General features: G+C 29.5%; 2 protein-coding genes and 1 long non-coding RNA gene across 4 annotated transcripts in view; 2 read left to right on the top strand and 1 right to left on the bottom strand.

Annotated features, from left to right (window-relative positions):
* The first annotated feature begins 51 nt into the window (after positions 1-51).
* Positions 52-12,570, top strand: LOC147908186 (clavesin-1). Its single transcript, XM_087410730.1, has 5 exons — positions 52-5,954; positions 10,262-10,661; positions 11,505-11,815; positions 11,872-11,965; positions 12,056-12,570. The coding sequence occupies exons 2-5, from the start codon at positions 10,262-10,264 to the stop codon at positions 12,202-12,204; spliced, it is 954 nt and encodes a 317-aa protein (XP_087266856.1). The 5' UTR covers positions 52-5,954; the 3' UTR covers positions 12,205-12,570.
* A 1,738-nt stretch (positions 12,571-14,308) lies between these two features.
* Positions 14,309-17,067, bottom strand: LOC105147854 (cobalamin trafficking protein CblD). 2 transcript variants are annotated; one of them, XM_011059175.2, is made up of 5 exons: positions 16,801-17,067; positions 16,438-16,576; positions 15,127-15,536; positions 14,550-14,766; positions 14,309-14,406 (listed from the first exon to the last, which is right to left on the bottom strand). In XM_011059175.2, exons 2-5 carry the CDS (start codon positions 16,574-16,576, stop codon positions 14,330-14,332), a joined length of 843 nt encoding a protein of 280 aa, XP_011057477.1. In that variant the 5' UTR covers positions 16,801-17,067; the 3' UTR covers positions 14,309-14,329. The 2 variants fall into 2 exon arrangements, with proteins under 2 accessions (XP_011057477.1, XP_011057469.1); XM_011059167.2 differs by having other exon boundaries at positions 16,685-16,902.
* The window catches only part of LOC147908187 (uncharacterized), a 37,182-nt gene continuing 36,906 nt past the window's right edge, over positions 16,957-17,232 (top strand). The window contains exon 1 of the long non-coding RNA XR_015546505.1: positions 16,957-17,096. This is a non-coding gene — a long non-coding RNA (uncharacterized LOC147908187). The remainder of the gene's footprint in view (positions 17,097-17,232) is intronic.

The raw sequence follows: 17,232 nt of genomic DNA on the forward strand, positions 1-17,232 counted from the left end.
AATATAATTACAATTACATATGTTTTACTAATCTGAATTGTTATAAATGTAAGAATTTTTACGAAAACGAAGTGTAATAAAGTTATTTTTTGATAGAATTCGTCATTGTAACAACTAAGAAGCGCATAGAGCCATTACAGAAATTTGATTATGATTTGACTAGAAGGTAGTGACTAACTTTATTTTGATCAGTATTAAAATTTTGAGTATTAAAAGTATTTTAAGTATTAACAACAAGTGCTTTCAATGTTCAATAAAAGCATTTAATTACTAATGCTTTTAATATACACTCAAAATGAATAGTTAATCTTTACCTTCCAATATTAAAGAAGGATGTTAATTAAAAGTAGCCAATTTTTCCCCCCAAAGGATATAAGTAAAAGTAATAGTGTTTTTTTGTAGGTTTTGACCTACTAGATGCAATAAAATTATTAAAATGTTTGTGATATTTAGGAAACATTTAGGAAAATCGAGCAAATGGTGCATTTATTGAAATTTTGATAATACATCATGTTTGTGTTCAATTTTCGAGGTATTCCCTAAACGCTACGAACTTATAATAATTTTATCGTGTTCAAGAAATCAAAATCTACAAAAAAAAAAACAAACTATTCTCATTGCTTACACTTTTTGGGCAAAAATCGATTCTTTTTTTGAAATCCTTCTTTCTGTACTAAATGAAAACACAGCTTTTCATTATCGATAAAATACATATAATTGACAATTCTGTTTTAAACGCTCATTCGGACTATTATCTGCACGATTCGTAAATGCAAAGTTTAATCTTTCGAGATCAAAAGATATTTTCTTAAGAGTTTATCGCTATTTTTCAATCGTTATGCAAATGGTAATATGGATTTTAAATCGGTGATCGGCATTACTTTAAAAATATATATTTCATCAATATGTATAATATTATCTTACTGAGATGGTTGCATTTTCATTTCAATGAACGTCGTTGAAGCTTTTAGGGTCGCCGGAGAAAGTGCAGCGGCTGAAACGTTCCTTAGTACGCGTTTTTAGCTGTTCAGACACGAAACTTTCAACGAACTTGTACGGCAGCCACATAAGCTAATTGTATCAAAGTGCTTGAAATTCTTATTCGATATTTCCCATTTGCATACACGCGGTGCTGATATGCATAAATTGCGATCTTTTGATAGTATCTTAGAGAGTTAAAAAGTCATTATTAAAGCGATAAAGTATTAGCTGCTTTTCTTAATTTTGTTAATGTATAACCGTTCCACATTTTTTAATCTATTGAATTATCGCCAAATAAAATTTCATCTTTGTCGATATATATGCCCGAAAATAAATACATGACACGAATCTTCTATCTTTATCGTATTTCCCGCACAATAGGCACAATAAATTGTATTTTACGCCGCCGAATTGATGAGCACATCTACACATAATTAGCCTCAAAGCTTCAGATTAGTTACGGTCATGAAACAACTTTACCGGGATTTCTACTTTCTCAAATGTTCGCCAATGTAAAGCATTTATATTTTAAATTTCAAGTACTAAATAGATCTTTTAATTCTCAAAACGCAAAGTTTAATTATCTTGAAATGAGAAATATATAATTTTACACCATTAAGAATACAAAGTGTTTTCTAATCCAAGACACAAAAGTTCAATTATCTCAATATTTTTATTAAATTAAATAAAAAGTATTAAAGTTAAATTATTCTTATAACGAATGTATATCTCGTATAATGAATGTATGTAGAACGAAGTTAATTGTTCCATCTAATAAACTTTTGCAATTTTGCCAAAATTGTCAAGATGTTGATTGCATAGCTTGTAATACATTTTTTTACATTAAAAATTATAGGATTTATTTTATATCAAATACATATTAAAATTGGATGATTTATGCCGAGTACAGATTTAACGACATTTATTGCTGCGGCATTTTTTCAGTGTACACCTATGCAAATCTGGACATATCGAAGAAGACCAGCCCAGCAAACGAAAATGGATTGGAAATTTTCAATCTATCCGCGAATCCATATTTTAAAATAAATCCATAAAAATGGATTGGATTCCATATAAAAAATTTTTATACATGTAAAAGTTTAAACAAATCAAAGTAGTAATTACATGAAATTCTATAGTTATTATTTTAAAACTTTTACAAAAATTACGCTAGCTGTATAATAAAGGAAATGTATTGATATAAAATATACATAAAAGCAAAATTAATTTATTAAAAATAAGGAATTTACATATGTAATATTTGTTGCACATATTTACGTAGTTCTTTTTATGTCTCTTTTAAATATTAAATGAAGTAGAATTCATGATATATTTTTATGATACTTTTTTCACTCAGTTGAATTAAAACAAAAAAATTTCTTATTCATAATTCTGAAATAGCATTTATGATGCATTTTTAAATGACAATGAATTTTCCATTCATAAGTTTGAATTAAATAGTATTCATAGTCCATTTAAAAAAAAATTTTTCTTTATTCAATTGGATTAAAAAACTGCATTTCGTATTCAAAATTTTGATTTAACAGTATTTACTTTAGCAAGTATTTACAATACACGAAAATAGCTGATATTATTTTTAGAGAGAGAGAGAGAGAGAGAGATTTAATTGGATTGAAAAACTGCATTTCCTATTCAGGATTTTAAATTAACCAGCATTCACGATGCACACACACCACAAAATATTATAATATTATTTTTAGATTGAAAAGCATAAAAATATGCTTCATGCCATTCCTATAAATGAATAAAATTGCGTTAAGGATTGAAAAGGATTCATTTTAACATTCATATTTTTGAAAATCTGAATCCATTTTAATCCATTTTAATCCATTTCAATTCATTCTCGTTTGTTGAGAAGTTATCAAAGATCTTGACGTAAAAATGGCGAGAGGAATAGAAAGGCGTATGTATCGATATATTGTGTATATGCGTGTATGTATATGCGCACGCTGTGACTTTCACCGGCATGGCGTTAAGAAACGTCGTGCCAGCGATCGATTATGCAATAATTTACGTAGCCGTGATAGTAAAGAAAGCATGAGGCAGGTTTTAGCGGATTAATTTCGCGAAATGAAAGACGGAATGATTGTCCAATTTGGCTAACGAGTGAAACGCTCATCGCTTTCTGGACATTTGTGTTTCCTCGTACGCCTCGTATGCCAGTCTTGCAACTGAAATTGATCTCTATACAAAGTTTTAGTCATTATTTCACTTTCATTATCATAATACCTCAATCTCTTTTTTTCGTATATCGGAATTAATACGAAAGCAGATTCAAGCAGAGAGAGAAAGAGCGAGAGCGAGAGAGCGAGAGAGAGAGAGAGAGAGAGAGAGAGAGAGAGAGAGAGAGAGAGAGAGAGAGAGAGAGAGAATGTACATTTAACAGACACAATATAAAGAATATATAGAACATATAAGAGTTATATATAAAAAATTATTTTAAAACATAAAAATTCAAATGAGAAATATATATAATATAATATTCTGTAATTAATTAAAAATTAAATATATATTACATGTTTCGGTCTCTCGATTGAGCCCTCTTTAGATATTCGAAAAAAAATTATATATGTACGAGTGATGTTACAATGATGAAACCTAGTCGAAGAGATGGATAATTATGTATATAATAATGATCAGAGAGATGTTTCACAGAGAGAAGAAAGTCGCAAGTGGCTGGACGACCGCTTATTTAAAATTTCCTGATGTTTAATTCTGAGAAAAAGTTAAATTAGAAATAAAATAAATGGATTGTACGAGGATAAAAATCAAGCAAATACGTCATTCTGATAGAAAAAATTCAAACTGGTCTTACAATTATGTTTCGCATATCGAGAAGATGTTCGTCAATTTATATTAAGCGTCAGTATGTCGGTTTAAAATAAAATAATAAAATAGCGCTATCACAGACAATGTAGAAAAAAGTTGGTTATAAAATAAAATTAATAGTGTATAAAATTAAAATTATTATATATAAATGTATTTAAAATAAGTCTCGAGGTAAAAATATATAATATGTTACTGTCATGAGACACTGACTGAAGAATAATAATATATTAAAATAATCTTGATATTGCAATGTCAGATTTTATTTATTATCGATATGTATGCCTTGTGAAGATCCTCAGTATCCGTTTGTAGATTAAGACTATTTTTTTGTTTTTTGATGTTTAACATGTCCGAAATCAAATGCTTATTATAACATGATTCTTCATGTACATTTAATTTTTATTTTAATTTTTAATTTAACAAAATATTTGATGACCTGCTTAATTAAAAATATAATGAAATGTGTTTTTGTCGATATTGCGTTTGTTTATTGAACGATCAATGAACGAGGCTGCTTCTTTATAAGATTGTCTTAAATTTTTATTTTTGGAAAAATGCTTTTCGAAGATGTTTGTTGTCGTAAGCTCGCATAAACAAATACAAATAATAAGATTCAGCATTTTTATTAAAACGCATAACAATAAAGCAAGCAAGTATAAAATAAAAGTTTCTAAAATCCTGACTAATTTTAAATGCTAATTAGTTCCAGGTATTAAACGTTATTCGGTTAAATTTATGTTTACAAAAAGGTTATGTTTATAGCACTAATTAGTATACATATATTATACCCAGATAATAAAAAAGTATCTAAAATCATGAAACGTTTTTTGCGAAACACGTATCTCATATTTTTATCTGTAAAATACATACATTAGCAAAAAAAAAATAAAGTGATGTTTCAAACGTATCCGGTTTGATGTGGAATGCATAGATTGTAAATATTATATAGACTAATAGTTATTTTAAGGAGAAAACATGTAAAATATTAACTTACTTTCAATGGTACAAAATTGTCGTGTTACATTTCAATTACGCTAACACTTGAGTTGTTTACTAAACTCATCGATTTAACTTAAATTGTTTACGAAATATCACACGACAATTTTTGATAATCATTATGTACGTGGTCATCCAACCATAATTCTCGAATGACGTTTCTACCGAAAATATTGAAAATTTTGTGAAATCAGTCGTACTAGAACAATTTAAGGTGAGTTAATGGACATCAGAACCATTATATAATTAAGTTCACTATAGGCTTATGGAATATGTAATAATTTATACACGTTAGTAATATGTAAATTTTGTAACGTTGAAGAGGAGTAACATTGAAGAAAGGTCGAAATGTTTGCAACATTGTTTATATGAAGTTTAATAAAACAATTTAATTATAGCATACGTTATTTTGCTAGACTTTAAAAAGTCCTTATTGTATATTAATTGAATATATATTTCTGTAAAAATATAGAAGAATAACGATATAAGAAGAAAAGTCAACTTCAATTTTATCAAACAATCATGTACAAAATGATTAATTATCCGCTTTTTAATGGATATGAACAGCAAAAGTAAGATTTTCTTTTGGTTTTTAGCAACTTGTACGTTCTTAAGTATTTATAAAAATTATATATTTACGGATACTTGTATACGGCGATATAATACACGAATATATTTTTCGCGAATACTATCTCTCACTTCTGAGAAATGAAGAACGCAAAGATGTAGGTGAAGGTCTTGAGAGTTCGTCCACGTCGAGAGTTAGCACCACCACGACGATCTCTACTTAAATTGACCAGCCAGCCAAGCAACTGGGTTACTTTGGTGTACACCGTCCAACGGTCAATGTCTTTCTCGTTTCAAACTTGGTGACTGCGCGTAAAATTCAAAGGTTGCACCTTCAACGTCGCGGATAAATCCAAACCGAATCATAGTGGAATTAAAATAGTGCAACTATTTTAACTATAAAAAGTCTTAATTGGCTAGATGATTTCTTGACTTGAAAAAATTTACAATCAGCTAAGCAACGAGTGAAGTTCTCTGAAGAAACAAGAAGAAAAAAGGAGCGAACAGAGTGATCGTCGTGGGAAGAAGAGACTAAAAACAGCAAATTGAATATTAACCAAGTATTAATTATTATGATTATTAATAAGTGAACAAGAATTCATTTAAAAAAGCTTTCTGTAATTATGTGCAATTTTAAATAAATTTTAAATAAATAGCAAATTAAAGGCAAAAGCTTTTAGATATATGGGAAAAAAACTAAACAAGAATGCTCACTAAAATGCTCACTATAGAAAGCATTTTGAAACGAGCTTGTCCTTTGACCTTTAATAAAAGATTAATCGAAAAACAATAATATCCATTTAAATGCGAATTCAGCTTCGCATTTAATAGAAAGGAAAATGCTTGAATGGAATAAAGAGAAAGCGTACATCGAAAAGTAAAACTCAAGTAAAATGCCGAATTTATAAAGTTGATCGTGTTTAATTGAAAGATTGAATTATAGCTTGTATAAGACGCAGTTTAGAGCTTCTTCTCTCGAATGGAGGATTAACTCTCGTTAACATCCGTCTGCAAAAGTGTGTTTGGCGAGCGTGAGTGGTAAAAGTGGATCAATGTACAACTCATCAAGTTCGCACGATAATATCCTCGCGGTATACTCTAAAAAATATTGTTGTAAATTTAACATCATGATGTGATGTCTGTATAATTCTCTCTATATGTTAATATAAACATCAGAGATTGTAAATCCACATCATGTTGCTATTATTAACCAACACGATGATAATTTTAAATTAAAGATACAGCATAGTGTTGAATACACACTGATATTTTTTAGAATGTACGGCCTTTTCCATCGGCAATAAATATCCTGTACAACACGGAAGTTTTGTGCGGAATGTTTTCAGAAACGTTTCAACCTTTCACATCTCATACGCAACGATTCTAAAAGGATTCTATGCAATATGTTATATGAAATGCTTTAACAGAAATGTTTCTAAAATCTATTATATGCAATAAATTGAAAAACATATTTAAACAGAACAAAAAATCATCATGATGTTAAAATGGCTCCAAAATGTTTACTAAAAGTCATTTTTTAATCAATCGCAATTCAGTTTAACGTTATTTTGTTGATGTTATTGTGATTTGTTCTACTTTAATTGGAAAAAACTTTATATATATGATAGGTATATGAATAGCTTGTTCTGCTTTAATTGCAAAAAATTTTTTGAATATGAATGTATGAATATTCGTATATGAATAATGATATTGTGTGGAAATTCCAAGTGTGATTTTTTAATAGTGATTATGTATAAATGCATAAGTGTTTATGCATAATAATTGATTAATTAATGATTAATTAATCAAAATAGTTGGTGATATAATTACTATTTTTGAGAAATATTTTAAGTTTATTTTAATAAGTTTTGTAATTTGTAAACAGATCACAAAAATAATATTTAAATATATACTTAAACAAACAATATTCAAATTTATTATGTCGACATAATAAATTTAAATATTATTTAAGTATCAATCAAGTATATAAATCATTCAAGTATTTAAATCATTGTTGTAAAAATGAAACCTCTTTAGTAATATTTCAAAAAGATTGCAGATTCTTTGCGCGACCTTTGCATGAACTTTCATCAACTTTTCAACAAGGTTTCATGTACAAGAATTGCGGATATTTTGCTATTTCAGAGCTGTTTCAGAAAAATATTATATGTTGCAGACATATTTTGCAATTTTTATGAAATATTTCACTTTTCAGTTGAAATATTTCTGAGATATCTCTGAAAACTTTCTGAATGCTGTATGGGACCCTTCCTCTGTAGTAACGCATTTCGTTACAATGATAATAACTGTGTTAAATGACGAATGACGGTATAATAGAAAACTGAAAATTTTTCATATTAACTAGTACTTAGTTAAATTCGTAATGAGAATTTGGAATTCAGCATACGTAATTTAAGATGTGTCATGCGGGTTACAAAAACTCGTCAATGCCACCGAATTACAACGTCGCGTTCTTTCATGACGTGGTCTTGAATAGAAACGATATCGCGTTTATACGGTATTGCACTTTGAGTATCGTGATAGGATAGAAAGTCGGATCTGAGCACACGGTGAATATAGCACATCACGAAACGCGCGTGTTCCCATTGCAGCAGCGAAGCTGCTTCGTTTACTACTTCCTCCCAGTGTCTCACTTTCGTTTCACGAATCGTTTAAGCATCGACACACTCGCGAAGAATTTCAAGTAATTGTCGTTGGATAATAACTTTCGGATTCAAGGTTCTTGAAATAGCTAAGAAGAATCGATGTTTTTATGAAGGATAACTTTTGTCAACATTCTTATACGTTGATTAACAAAGGCTTTTCTGAATCTCTACTGTGAGTTAAATTAACTTCCGATTAATTAAATTTCTTATACAATTATCCCATTGATACACAATACAATTTAAATACATAAAAACAAAAATGTTTGCTCAATACAATTAATTTTAAAATTGTGTAATATTAAAATTATATACTTGATTCTAAATGTTTTGATTAGAATGTAAAGCTTAAAGCTGATTAATTACTAAAATATTAAATCAGATATTAAGCTTATTATGAAAAATAATTTAAATTATCTTTCTTATTGGTTCATACAATATAAAAATTTATGAAAAAGTTATAATAGATCTTTCTTCACACACACACTCATCTTTTTCTACACTAAAATTATATATATAAAATATTCATTGATAATCACAAATTAAATATATTGTTTGTAAGGTTTAATTAATTTAATTCATTAATACATGAATAAAAAGTATCAGTACGATAAAATGATTATTGTGTGTAAGACGAAAAGCTTGATTTTATAAAGATACATTAAAATGAAAAGAAAATATGGTTTAAATATTTTTAATAAATTTAATGCTAATTAACAATTAGTAATGCTTATATCTTGGCTATATTAACATAATTCTCTATCCGTCTAGACATTATAATGTCTCTATGCTTTACAGATGCTTTCCGAGACTTTCTCTTTACGTTCCATGCCATATTAATTGCTAGCGAACCGGAATAATTTGTCCATGATTCGCTATTTGATTTTCTCATTTCTCATTGCTTTTATATATGTCAACTATGTTTAATTAAATAAAAAAAAGTTAACATTTCTAAAAATTGATGTTCTAATTTTATCAATAATAATTAAAAAACTTTAGATTATGTGTGTGTGTGTGAGATGCTCTTTTTCCATTAAATGAATATTCAATCAAACAGTTTAATGTCAAAATTAAAAGTAATAAAAAAATAAAAAAAAATAAAAAAAAAAGTTTAATGTCAACTAGATTCTCTTTTATTAAGAGAGCAAATTATTTTCTAGAGTAAAAAAACGATTTTTAAGAAATTGTTTTTTAAATATCTATATAATCTCTCTCTACTATGATTCTAAATCTTATTAATATAATTTACATTTTTAAAAAGAGTCAAGGTATACTTATAGCACAAGTATCACTTTAAGGTAAAAAGATTAAAATAAATGTTTTTAATTTTTATAAATCTAAAGAAATATTTATCATAACTTTAAACACTTTTCTCAAGACGTATTATTTTATCAAGATTTGGACGATATTTCAGTTATATTTTAATATTTTTGAATGAAAATTGACACAAATATTTTTAACACCATTCGCTCAGTTTCTTAAGCCATTTTTTTAAATTTGTATTTTTATTTTTATAAAACAAAAAAATGGATGTTAACTAAAAAAATTGATTTTAAAAATGACTTAAGAATTTAATTTTGTATTATAATTACCTCAGTTCAATTTAAGATTGCGTTTAAAAATCGAAAATGATTTTGAAGCGCCTAAAACTGGATGTGTACATGTAAATTCATGCTGAAATATTATTTAAAATGTAAATGTGTTGTTAAAATGTAATGTGTGTTTAAGATCCAGTTTAGATAAGATCTTTTCTAAAAAAACATTAAAAAAAACAAATTCATTTAGTAACTTTTTAAAATAATTTTTCAAATATTATCGTTTTTTTTATTTAAAATAATAATTTATTTCCTTAAATATTTAAATTAACATAATCAATTTATATATTTTCTTCAAATTTCTGAATATGCTGTTTTCAGAGATAAGGAGGATGATAGCTACATTCGATCAGCAGAAAAAGCAGCCTTGCAATAACAATTCTGCTATTGCAATAAAAATTCTTTAATACGATTAATCTTGCCCTTAGTGTATCTTACTGAATCTAAATACATAAACAATCACATTAAAGGATTTTACAACAATTGTAAAACTGCTTTTTCTTGCCGATTTAATACAACCAATGTTATTCCAAGAAGTTACATCAAGATGTAAAATCCATTAGATAAGGCATAAGATAAGATATTAATTAGACTTGCATTACTTTTCAGATGATGATATCGGAAGGACAGCAAAAGAAATATGATGAATATAAGAGTACGTTGGATGCGGAAACGCTGGAAATAGCTAGATTGGAACTCCGTGAGGATGACAACATGAGGGAGCAAGCGCTGAAGCAATTTCGGCATTGGATCGAGAAACATCCTGCGATTAAAAAATGTAGGACCGATTCGTTGTTTTTACTAAGATTTCTTAGGACGAAGAAATTCAGTTTGCCGATGGCGCAGGAGATGCTGGAACAGTATCTCACTATCAGGCAACTTCATTCCAATTGGTTTCAAAATCTCGACGTTGATGATCCGGAACTTATGGCCATCATTGATAACGGCTATATAGTACCAATGTTAAAGCGAGATCAACACGGGCGAAAAGTGATAATGTCATTTGCAGGTATCAATCCCATGAATATAAAAGACTAATTTAAGACGCAGCTAAATCATGACATATTATAGTAAGGTTGCTCCGGATCTTCGGACAAACTGTTATGTTTATATAATTTATTTAATAGATTAAAGAGTCAAAGAGTAAGAGCATAAGAAAGTAAGAGAGTGAGAGTTAGAGAGTGAGCTGAAGTTTGTCAAAAAATAGAACAAGCCTAAATTTATTAAATAATAAGGAGGAGGATACAGTCACGATATATTTAGCGAGTCGTATATTTAAAAAATTATTTCATAAGTAAATACATCGTGCGTTGTGGCTGTATGCTTTTATTATTTATATTTTGTATTGTTTTAAGCCACTTCTAAAAGTTTTTCAAAACTAAATTTATTAAATATCTCTTGTTCGTCTCAAATAAAATCAAACAAGCATACTTTTCTCCTACGTTTAGCACAATCTTCAAGTAGCATTTATCTACATATTCCACATATAAACTAATATATAAACTAATCAGTTAGTCATTTATTTTCACGTTTCAAAGATGCGTTCGCAAACTTAAAGTTTCCAACTCTCGTGAACATTATTTCATCCTTCTTATCACCAAATATTAAACAAAATTGAAGTGACGTACGCGAGTGTCGAGAACGTTAAGTGGAACACATCCCCAATTATTGGTATTATTCAATTCATTGTATTGAAAGTTACCCAGTTTTTTAATAAAATTCTTAATTCGTGCTTGATATTATTATTATTATTATTAAGCCTGAGATTTCTGTTTCATAGTTAATTTCAAGCGATTAGTCTCCGAGCATATATTAGATATTCATACTACTTTATTTTCTCCGTTTTTTAAAGGGCGTTTCGACCCTAGTAAATTCTCATCTGCACACTTGCTCCGGGTTCATAGTATGGTGGTCGAGAGCTTAATGGACGATGAGAAAAGTCAAGTCTACGGCTACACATATCTCAACGACGAAGCGGGATTGTCCATGAACCATTTCGGCACGTTGTCTTTCATGGACATTCGTAATATATTGAAGTGCATACAGAACAGTACACCGATGCGTCACAAAGAGACACATTTAATCAATCTACCCAGCGGCGTAGCGAAGTTCCTCGAATTCGCCATATCTCTATTAAACGAGAAGCTTAGGTCTCGCGTTATGGTAAATATGGCTGCGTTTAAATTTACACATCCAAATTATATTTGCAATTTTTGCAGATACATAGGAACATACAAGAGTTAAAAGAAGCAGTGGATCCAAAGATACTACCGAAGGAATATGGCGGGGAAATCTCGCTTTCAGAAATGATCGGTACGAAGATTCTTTTCGCAATTCTTTCAAGTTTTAAGCAGACTCAAATTGTATTATTTCCTAACATGCTATCTATCTTTCATCTTTTAGATGAATTTAAGAAGGAACTAAAACAGAAAAAAGATGAACTCAAGGCCCTCGACGATATGTATATTGAAATATCGCCGAAATATTATCAAGAGGCTAACGAAGAATTAAGCGGAATATGCGGTTCGTTCCGAAAGTTAGAGGTCGACTAAGAGCAATCTATTTCTTTTCGATTTTGCAACTTCACATTGTCAGCACCTTATTTTAATAGTTATTTTTATGTTATGTGATTACACGTCGCGTATTAATGAACAAGTGTTTTACCAAAAAGAACCATAGAAATATATTATGATACAGAGATCGTGAGCACGTAAACGTATGTATGTACAAGCGATTTATACATCAATAATTGTTAACTGGTTTTAACTACATAGTTGTATTTTTATTCTTATATATTTTCTTATTATTCTTATATATTTTCTTCTGAATCGATTTATGATATAAACGACAAAAAATAAAATTAATTAGATAATAACAAGTAACATCCTGGCATAATCTATATATGAAATGTACGAAAATTTACTTTGATATAATAATATCTCGAAATATTGTGTGTGTATAGTACTCGTTTATAGCTTATATGTACATAAGTTTTCCTTGTTAACAGTTAAGAGATTTCGTAACGAATACGAGCTCGTTCCGCCGGTGGTACCAAGTTACCTATGATCTATAAGTTGTCTTGATTATCTTGATTACTTTAAGATTGTAAATTGTGGTTTGACATGCTCTTAGCTCACATTTTATTGATCTATCGAGTTTCAGGATAGACACTTTTATGTTTTATGTTGTGTATTTTATTGCATATTTTGATATTTCTTCAGTTATTTCTCTGACATGGAGATTATAGATCATCTAAATTGTCTTTAACGTTTCACGTCATTAAGACACGTACTGAAAAACTTTTTGGTATTTGTAACTATAATTACATATTATTATAATTATAATTATGACTATTATATACTGGTTGATTGGTAGAACTTTAGGGTAGTTATTTTAATAATTTTTGAAATTGACATCGGGACACTCCCTAAAATGGTTCAATATCTCAAAAAAAAAAATAATACCAGAATTTTTTCACATTTTTTGAACAATATTAACCCGTGCCACCGGGACACAGTAGGCGGAAAAGCACCTTGAGGTGTCCCGATCAAATTTCAAAAATTATTAAAATAATTTCGACCATTCTAATATACATATTATATATACTTACTACTAATACTATAATAGTCATAATTATAATTATAGTAATATGAAATTATAGGTATAAATACCAAAAAGTTTTTCTCTCAGTGCATCCAATGTACGAAACGTACATTCGTAAATACGTATTTTTGAACATGTTTTATATATATTCGAGTTAGAAAACAAAGCTGTTAGCTATATATATGAAGATCTTAAGATTTATAATGTTTATTATATAATGCTCTTATATTGTAATATTATTGTTTAATGGAATTTGGCAATTTAACAAAAGATTTTCCATTCGTAAAACATATTTAATGATTATTTAGATATTTTTACTTTACGATTAGATTTGAGTTATAACGCCGCTAAAATGTCTATTGCGAAACATGTAATTCTGATTTGATTTTTCTAATATGAAGAGAAAAAGAGAAAGAGATTATATATAATATTTACAGAAGCTAGGTGTCGGTCGTAATTTGTGATGAATATATAATACGTAAGATTCAATATATTTTATGATTTCTTTAATGTTTAAAGGGAAAATAACAATGTGTAATAGAAATAATAGTTTTAAGAGCAATTGCAATTTGTACCGATATTATCTAAATAAAAAAATGTTTTATTCACTATCGAGAAAGGGTTCATTCTCTAAATAAGATGTCTAAAATTTATAATTTATTTAATAACGTTATGCATTTATCTTTGCTAAATAAATATTAGATAGTTTATGAGCATTAAAAGAGATAAAACATACATTATCCGCATTTTATTAAGCGTAGTACCAATAGACATTTATTAGGTGTTGGAATTAATTCGTAGCGTTTTACAAGTGATGGGAAGTACTTTCATTAATGTATTTTTTAATGCTCATGTGAAATAAATAACATTCTTTCATTAAAAACGCTACGAATTAATTCCAACACCTAATATCATAATATGAAATCAAATTTGCTAGATTCGTTTGCCTTTTAATAGTTTTAATTGAACATCTCAATTGGTTATATATGTATATAGGCGCGCAAGAGATTTTTTAAAAATGATAAATCATTCATTATATAAATAAACTAAATCTTCTTTTTTGTATACACATATTTATTGATCCTCGTTATCAACGTTTATTATTTGTTTTAAAAATTCTGTGCTTGCAGGCGCTGTAGTATAAAGACTTCCTGAAATTAAGAAAAAAGTCAGAACAATGCAATGTAAGTTAGATATGATAAACGTTTTCCTAAAAGCAGATTTGCATCTCAATTGTTACAGATTGTTATCAATGCACACACACACATATATATATATATAGCTATTTACATACCAATAAAATTTTGTAGACTACTATCAGAAACAATAATTCTGCAATTGTTCCTCTGTTGTACTTTAAATCCTATGCAGCGAAATCGTTCATCGGTTTCGTACAGATTGGCGCCCTTTCTTGGACTCAAGTAGGGTTGTCCACTGAAAGGATTTATAAAGTCTGCCCAGTAACCGACTATTTTGAGTTTTGTACATATATCGGAGGCTGCTAAAACAAACTAATAAACTATAATGTATAAATGTATCTTTTCTCTGAGTATGTAGATATATATTTAGACTTATGAGATATCTTTCTTATTTGAAAAGCTGTTTTTTAAGTTGTCAGAAAATTAAATAATATCAGCGAAAAGAATATATTTTCCATATGATCTTTGATGAAATAATATTCACTTTTATTCACTTTTGATGATTGATGAGATAATATTAAGGATAATATTTATCTCATTCGTAATAATTCAAAAATCATTAATTATTAAATGTGTCACTTTTGAAGTAAAGAAGCGATATATATTTGTTATATACTAGATTTTTAAACAAAAATGTCATACTATCATACAACATTGTCATATATAACTTACATATTTGGCAAGTTTTTCTGTTTCTGTTTCTTTACGCCATCTCATCGACTTAAGATTTGCTTTCTGACTAATAGTTATAATAGTGAGATGTGACATAGTCACATCTAAGCATCCCGGAAATAGTTCTTCTATACTTTTTCGTAGAAGAATAGGACACTCCTGAGCCACACAGTCCAATGTCGGCTGTATATTCTTCCAATTTTCTATATCTTTTTGATATTCATTTTTATTGTTCAATGGCTCCATAAACTCTTCTTTATCACACAGTTTAACGAACTGAGTCTTAACTTGAGCAGTGGTAGTAGCATCTAGCCAAGCAGGTCCTATACTTCCAGGAAGATAAAATCTAAAACCCCTTGGCGTTAACAATTCCCAGTTGGAGTTGACACCCAAAACGCTGTTGTCAATATCTGTATTTTTACAATATACAATATACAAATAGTAAATGTATACACTTATATAAAAAACATATATACTTTCGATGACTTATATAAAATTCAAAATTCAATAGCCAACTTGTGTATCTATAGTTGCTTTCCATTTACACTGAACTATTCTTAGGTAAGATAGATTCTCACTTGTGACGTCATAACTCAGTTGAATGCGCGTTCCTTTTGTATTCCGACAAGTGAGATTCAACTGAGTTTTTACTTATAATCTGTACAAGATCGAGACGATGTGCTTTAGCAAGTCTGGTAAACTCACTTCAAAGTGAGGTTATAAACCTGTGTTGACCTGTGATAACTTTTTATCAAAGTAAGTAAGTAGCAACATCATTAATCTGAGTATAAAATATTCAGCTCACTTCAGACTCAGTTTCACTTGTGTGTGAATGGAAAGCAACTAATGTATATATGCGAAGGGTTCCCGTTCCGCTCGCCCTAAAAAACCAAGTCAATTTTTTAAAATTAAATCTCATTTTGCGTGCATCGTTCTTAGTAAATAAATGATTCTATACGAGTTTACAATTATTCTTTTCACACGTAGCAAGAACAGAGAAGGATCTTTTTCACGAATGTGACAGATTTCCTAACCTGAATAGTCATCAACTTTAATGATTAATATCTCGTAATTAACGTCTCTTCACAGTTGACGGGAGTCGCAGAGCGACACTTTTTTCTGCCAGATTTTTTCGTTTTTATGCAAAAACGCGTTGAATGAGCCTAATTTCATCAAAATTAAAGTGGGCGGGGATGTTTGAAATAAATACCCAAAATTTATACGCGAGTTCTCGCAGGCCCGCAACACGTCACATTCTTCCAATCTGATGATACAACGAATGACTGAAGATGAACAATCCAGGTTACTAACCGTCCAAGGAATCGCCATTAGATTTGACAATCTTGTAGGAACTCGTGCTTCGGTCACTGCGACGCGAGTAAAGAGCTCTCGGAATCAGATTAAACAGCAACGAGACGCTGTACCTCCTGCCGTGTTTAACGCAGAGCATCTGGAAGTAACGTTTCGCAGGTTATGCATTCGCGAATCGATTGGCTGTGGCTGGCAGGAAACCTCTTGGCTTTTGCTTGCACGGTTACCCGTTTACTGTGTTACTGACCATCACGAATAGCAGTTCATAATTAGATCGCAAACGCAATTTACATGGAGGATTTTGGATCCGGGCAACAAAAACGGAGTGTATTTACACGCTGATCGCAAAAAATTATCATCTACCTTATATCTTCTTTATTTACAACATATCGCTTGACGTATTCGCTCGTCATTGCTCGTCACGCGTTCGATGCTGCCACCTGCTGGCTGAGTGTGGCTTTGGAGTTTGGACTGTTTGGAGTGGCAGCGAGTGGCACTCAGTTGCACCAGAGAGGGCAGAGAGTACATTCATTTTTGGTTTGGGAACTACGTACTACGTAGCTACATCCATTTCTTGAGCCTCCTGTCGATAAAAACATAGCACAGAGAATTACGGACGATCCAGGGCGGTAGCTTAAATTGTACGGCCGATTTCGACGGTAACAATAAAAAGACTGGCATGCGCAGTCTCTCTCTCTCTCTCTCTCTCTCTCTCTCTCTGCATGTACTGCTTTATTAATATTTTGATTTAAAATTGTGCTATAGAACTTCAAGTAATAAAAAAGTATATATTTC

Source organism: Acromyrmex echinatior, chromosome 10 (genome assembly GCF_024713525.1).
Source record: "Acromyrmex echinatior isolate Ae372 chromosome 10, ASM2471352v2, whole genome shotgun sequence".
NCBI classification, from domain to species: Eukaryota; Metazoa; Arthropoda; class Insecta; order Hymenoptera; family Formicidae; genus Acromyrmex; species Acromyrmex echinatior.